At 30.5% G+C, this 7242-nt stretch overlaps 1 protein-coding gene across 1 annotated transcript; it reads right to left on the bottom strand.

Annotated features, from left to right (window-relative positions):
- Positions 1-512: 512 nt before the first annotated feature.
- PG994_002718 (uncharacterized protein) lies at positions 513-932 on the bottom strand (the record flags this gene model as incomplete). The annotated part of the gene is made up of 1 exon (XM_066854127.1): positions 513-932. The coding sequence occupies one exon, from the start codon at positions 930-932 to the stop codon at positions 513-515; it is 420 nt and encodes a 139-aa protein (XP_066719982.1).
- Positions 933-7242: the final 6310 nt, after the last annotated feature.

Genomic DNA, 7242 nt, shown 5'->3' with positions numbered 1-7242 from the left:
AATATACGCCGGGCTAAGCGAAGGTTAAAGAATAGGGTCGTATACGAGGACGAAGCTAGCGACGTTAAAGTATTAAAAAGGCCTCGTAACGCTATAGAAACTATAAAAGATAATAGCACGGAGGCGGAGGACTATATTCTTATTAAAAATAACGAAAGATAGTGTATTTACGTTAATTCTAGCCGTAGAAATGGCTTTAATTACAGGGGTAAGGGTAGCTTAGTAAAGTGGCCCGTGAGGGGGTGCTTTAGCTTAACCAGCCCCTAATTTCTGTTACTTTTACACCCTTCACGCACGATATCCCAACTTACAGGTCAAGGTTCTTATACTGCCAAGGACTTGACTTGGCCGTCGTGTGTACAAATAATAAAGCGCCACCGGGCGGATTGCCACATGGGTACAAGATTCAACATGACGGTTCTGGTGAAACCTTTGAAAGGGGGAAACACCTCGCGCCACATACCCCCCTCGAACGTGGGGGGTTCCGCCTTGAGGTGGCTGTGCAAGGCGTCCTAGAAGAAATCCATGATGGCCAGCAGCTCGGTGCTCGAAAATCCCGGGCCCTTGGACTGTAGGTGTTCCTGCATACGGCCCATGCCCCCGTAGAAAGCTTCGTGCTCGTGGACGGCACCGTCTATGAGACCCTTCTGGCCGGCGGCCGTGTCGATGTTGGGGAAGAGCTCGGTCTCCACGTAGTGGTGGTGGGTAGCGATGCAGTCGACCCATGCGAGACAGTAGCCTACGAAACTGGACTTGTCTGAGGCAAGCTCCAGGCGCGGAGCCTGTTGGTAGATGGAGTTGAAGCCGCGGATGAAGGCATTGTGGCTCAAAGCCATGCGTGAAGACTCGATGGCGAAGGGGTCATCCTTGCCTGGTTGTAATTTGGGAGTATGAATCAATGGCAACGGCGAGTCTGTGTAGATAGGAGCCATATTTGCTGACAGCGGGTGTATGTCACAATACGTGTGTGTGGGTGGCTGGATGAAAGTAACTTAGGTAGTTAGGCAAAAGAAACGAATAGCGATGGTGCAGTATCATTGGCATTTGGAAGAGAGAAGACGCCAACATTGAAGCTGTTTGCTGCGAGAGCTCACTCCGTTTGGGGTCCCAGTGAGTTGGGCGGCAAGGCTCGACCAACATCTATATTATTGGACCCACTAAGCACCCTAACCACTTAGCCGTCCTATTATATAAGTAGCTACCTAAACTTAATACTAAACTATATCGTAATTTAAAGATTATTTCATTAATAATTATTTAAAAAGAAATGAGAAAATTCTAACTTTAATAAATTTTAATTTTAATATAATTAATAATATTAAAATCGTTTTATTTTCCTTCGATTTATTTTAAAGATTATATTACTAGTTTATTATTATATCTATAATTATTATTATATCTTATATTATAATAAAGGCATAATTAAAGTTTTTAATTACTTAACGAGGATTAAATTTATATATTTTATTTAATTTAACTTATAAACGATTTCTTTTTTATTTTAATTTAATTAATTAAGCGTTTAAAATATTAAGCCCCTTTTCTAGCTTATGAAATAATAGCCTCTTATAAGTGCCATTAAGTTAAATATCCCTATTACGAGCTAGGGCTTTAATCTAACGTATGTGCCGAGAGCTAATAAGTGTAGACGCTTCCCGGATAGGTGTCTACTGGTCGTTAAGTTGTCTAGGGCCTGAAGGGACCACTTCCTGGCCGCGGCCCTGCTCGTATTTACGTAACCGGGAGTTTAGGGGTTTAGAAATATCCCGTGGATAGATTCCGGTGGCTCGCTACCAGTTAGCTATTACTTTAAGTTTAAAAGCTAACTCTCGAGCCCGGATTATATTTAAATAAAATTAACCTTATTTATATTTATATTAAACGTTAATTAATAATAAAGAATTAAATATTCCCGGACTTTTTATTTTAATATTAAAAAAGGATTTAAATTTAAAAGCTATTATTAGAACAGCAGGAACTAAGGTTTTCTATATTACTTTAAAAAGGGTATTACGTACCTATTCGTACGAACTTTTTTCCTATTTTATTAAGAGGGGTATATAATACCCTTCGTAGCTAGCACTAGAAATAAATATAAATAATAGAATAAGAACGATTAAACCCCTATTAAAACCGGAATTACCGTACGTACGAGAGCTTATTTAATATTAATTAATAATTACTTGTAACGATTATAAATTAATAAAAGTAAAGAGACGGTTTTACGCCTTTACCGATATAAGAGCGACCGTACTAAAGAGCCCCAGAATTTCCGCCTATTAAAAATTTAAAAGAAGAGCTGAACTAAATTAACCGTATAAAGAGGAACCCTTTTTTTTAAATATATATTATAAAAAAGAGACCAGGTTTTAAATTATATACGAAATTAATTAAACTATATATAATTATATATTTAAATAATTTTATTATATAATTTATAAAATAATAACTCTTATTAAAATAGAATTAATTATAATTAACGAATTAAAACTAAACTTAAATATATCGAACTTAAATAAATTAATAATTTTAAACCCCGAACCGCTTATATACGAAAAAATATATCAAAATATCGAAATCCTTTTAATAATTTAAAAAAAGAACGTTAACCTCGTTTTTTAAAAACTCGAACTTTTAATAGTATTTTTTAAAAAAATAATACCTAAATTATTTACGACGTATTTTATATAATATTTTTTAAAATATTATATATTAAAAATAAAAAGAATATTTTTTTAAAAAATATTTAATATAAAATTCGAAAAATAAATTAAATATTAATTTAATTAAATTAATTATATATTTTAAAAAGAGTTTTATTATTATTTTAAAAGAAATAAAGTTAATATATTAATAAGCGGATCTTTTAAAAGTAAGCTCGCACGATTAATACTATCGGCCGCTCCCGTATACTAATAGGACCGACCGGCAGAACCGATTTCTAAAACTTAAAAAGAGGATATTTTATACTCTTTTTTAAATAAATAATTAAATAATTATCGCTTAAGCGAGAAATACCCGGTCTTTATATAAAGTAATCGTCCGCGATATTACGGGACACTCTAGGCCCGACGTCTAACCCTAGATTCCTAAATATCTAAACGTTGCAAAACATCGTCCCTTTTTTTTTTTTCTAACTCCGGTACCGCCGAACTAGACCGTACGATTATCTAGTCTAGCGTACGTTATAAAATATGATATCTTTCTAAGCCGAGCTATTTATAACGGTAAAATCGATTAAAATAAGGTTATTACCTTCTTAAAGGTAAGCCAGCTAACGGTGCTACGGTCACCCCATACAACGGCGACCCCTAAATTTAGATAACCCCTGATAGCACCACATATAAATCAGTATATAAACTAGTCAGTTTTTGATTTATAGTTAATTAAATAATACCATCTTCTTCCTTTTCTTTTCCTTTTTCTAATAGGCCGCAAACTTAACAAGTTAGCACTATAACGCGCGATTTAGGATATCGTAAATAGCTCGTTAATAAAACAAGCCGCCGAGAAGCATAATATCCCTAAAATAATTCTAAGGGCTCGGATTTACGGCCGTAAAACTATAAAATAACGGAATAAGTCTTTCTAAGCTTTATTAATAATAGAAGAGTTTTAAATCGTAATTTAATACTTTGCGTAATATGATCTAAACTATTTATCGGCGTTCGTTATTTTTTAGATATTTGCTTAACGGATTTTTTAAGCTAACGAAATTAATATAATACTCGGTAAGCACTAGGTTAAAAGATTTATTACTCGCTATCCATTTATCGGTATTACTTTTTTTAAGAGGATAGATTTTTTAAAGCTTAACGTAACTTTCGTAAAAAAAATTATCGAGTTTTTCGAGCGGCTTAAAAATCTTATTCTAAAATCGATCCCTTTAGAGTTTCGGTTTAACGTCGACGAGATTAGTAACTAGCTCGGTTATAAAACGAATATAATAATTATTAAACTTATTAAAATAAAGAGAATATTAATTATAAACTTTTTTAATTAATAATAAACTTTTATAATCGAATATAATAACGTTTTAGGCCGAGCTTTACCTCTTTTTATAATATTTAAGGGTTAATAAATCTAGTAATAATAGTTTTTAGAAGAAGAGGACTCGTTAACGGATGCTATAAAGGATTGGGTCTTTACGGTATCCCCTAAAGGTTAGACTAATAAAAAGCTAGCCTTGGTATAGCTAAATAAGGTTTTCATCCTTTATATAAAGCTTAAAAACGAGAATTAATAATGGCTTATTATCTTAAATAGTTACGTTAGTTACGTAAACGAGGACTTTATTATAACGTATTTAAAGTATAAAATATAGCTTCTCTTTTTTCCGGTATACTCGTCGCATTTATTATAACCCCTGGATCTTAATCCTTTTAATATATTAAAGGATACTTACTACTAAAAAATAACCCTATACTATATAGGGTTTAATAATATAAATATAAATAAGAGGGACTTCCTTTAATATTACGAACTAGTTAAAAGGTTTACCTTTCGGCCGTATATAATAACTAGCGGCTAAGCTATAACTAGTATATTTCCTCGCGATATTAATAAGTCCTTTAATAGCCGGAACCGGAGAATAAAAAACCAGGCAAAGGCAGGACTATCTAAGCCTCTCCCCGACGTTTTCGATAAATAATTCTCCTCTATAGCGTTATTAACACCTATAACCAGCCGCCAGATTAAAGAGTTAGCGGATACGTTTAATAGTAATAATACTATTTTTAATAGCGCGACGCGCCGGGTTTTATTCCGGAAGCTCTAAAAAAGTCTAAATACTTTAAACGGCCAGATCGGCTAATTAGAGTACGAAAAGTCAGTTCTAAAAAGTAATCTAAAAAAAAAAAGAGGTAAAAAGAGGAAAAAAGTAATATCTAACCTTAACCAGAAATTTACGCGTATACGAGATACTATAGCAGTTAAAAAGGAAATAAATAGCGTTATATCGGAACCCCAGGCTGTTACTCCTTTATCGTCGGCGCCGGAAGCCGTTATAATTAAATCTGACTTTAAATTTAAAATTAAAAGTGTTATAAAAGCGTTTCGAAACTAAAACGGTGTTTTTAAGATTTTATATTAATTTTTAATTAAATTATTCGTATTATTATTATATAGTATTATTATTAGTTTTTAGGGTCGCCGTTATATAGGGTGACCGTAGCACCGTCAGCTGGCTTATAAAAGAAAGGAAAAAACTATACCGGCAAGCCGTACGACATCTTCTACGACAGAGTACGGATATTTATCGGAATATACCGACGGCTAAATATATTAAAAAACTAATATTATGCAATCTTTTTAAATATTCTTTCCGGCCGTGCGGAGGCATTGTATTTTAATTATATTAGATTTAAAAAGAAATAGAATAAAATATATTATTTAATAAACTCGTACTTTAATATAATAATAAATTACGTATAATATTTTACAGATTAAATAATAACTTTTTTCGTATAAATAAAATATAAAAACGCCGAAAAATAACTTATTAAAGTTTTAAAAATCCTATTAAATAAGCTTTAACTCATATAACGAGCTTTTAAAAAAGGATTCGAAAATGAGATCGCTCTTTATACCTCCGTCATAAGAGCCTATCGAAAAGTTCCGGAACTTTAATTAATCTTTATCTATTAAAAACTAATATATAAAGCGTTATTTTCGGACCTTTACGTATCGCTAAGTATAATAGCGGACTAAATATTATTAAAATAATATTTAACGAAGAAACTATATTAAAACCTGGCTATAAATACGTATTTAATTAATAAACGGTTTATAAATAACTATACGAAAAAAAACCGACTAATTTATAGTAATAAATTACTATATAATAACTAATTATTAAAATAAAAAAGGATCTAGCGACCCGCCGGCACCTTCCGACCAAGATTACCATATAAAAACCGGAAGTTCGAATAAAAAACCTACCGAATCTATTATAAACAAGGCTATTAATTAATAAACCACCTAGCCGAAAAGTAGTTCCGAGTAAAGAACTAATATCTCTAAGCGTATAATAATATCGGACAAGGCCCCCTTTTTTAAAACAAGTACGAAACGTTTATTTAAAACTAGGAAAAGGATAAAAAAAAACTAAAAAATAATAAAAAAGAGTACGAATACCTCGATCCGGAAAATATATAATAAAATATTACTTATTTAACGGATACCGCATTCTATACCGGCTTATTAATAAGGATATTTATTTAGAAACTATTATATAAACCGACTAATTTAATTTTAATAGCCCGTATAACTAGACTTATTAAGAAGAACTTTAAAATACTAGCGCCGCCTTATTTTTAATAATTAAAAAGCTTTAAATAAAAGTTTATATACGAGAGAACCTAGACGTATAAATCGATTAAACCTAGGAAACGCCGAAATTAAGTTTAAAAATTTAAAGTTTATTTCGTTAATTAAAATAATTAATATATAAAACTTATTAAAAATAATGAAATATTATATTTTAAATATTATAATTCTTTTCTTATTTTCGTTATATAATATTAATTAATTTAAAATATATTATAATAATATCCTTAACTTTATTATATAAAAAAATAATAAAATTATTAAATAGGCTCTCGTACGTACGGTAGTTCCGGTTTTAATCGGGGTTTAATTGTTCTTATTTTATTATTTATATTTATTTTTAGTACGAGCTATGAGGGGTATCGTATACCCTTTTTAATAAAATAGGAAAGGGGTTTGTACGTATAGGTACGTAATACCCCTTTTAAAATAATATAGATAGCTTTAGTTTTAGCTATTTTAATATTAGTAATTTTTTATTTTAGCGATAGAATTAACCTATTCCCCTTTTTTAGATACGAATCTTCCCTTTACGAGGGTTTCGTACGGTTGGGTTGCTTTAATTCGGTATTAAGTACCTATTTAAACCGTATAAGTAATGCTATACTTTTTTAATATCGTTTTAGTTAGGTAGTAGGTTTATTTGATTAGTTATTCTAGTTGTTCGTCCGAAAATTATAATAGTAGTAAGGGGACCGTCGTATATCTTAATACGTTATACCTTATAAAAGATTAATAAAAATAGTTTTATAAGTAAATATTCTTTCGTATATAAATAATTTATATAATATAAATTCTTTTTTTTTTTTATATATATATATTTTCTTTTTTAAAATATTATATAAAAATAAATTATATATTTATATATATATTTATAAATATATATATATATATTTACGTAATATTTAATTAATA

Source organism: Apiospora phragmitis (genome assembly GCF_038363925.1).
Source record: "Apiospora phragmitis strain CBS 135458 chromosome Unknown utg000003l:1.0-2676785.0:1.0-2680665.0, whole genome shotgun sequence".
Classification (NCBI taxonomy): domain Eukaryota; kingdom Fungi; phylum Ascomycota; class Sordariomycetes; order Amphisphaeriales; family Apiosporaceae; genus Apiospora; species Apiospora phragmitis.
The sequence above is the reverse complement of the archived record's forward strand: the minus strand, read 5'-3'. Positions and strand labels throughout refer to the sequence as shown.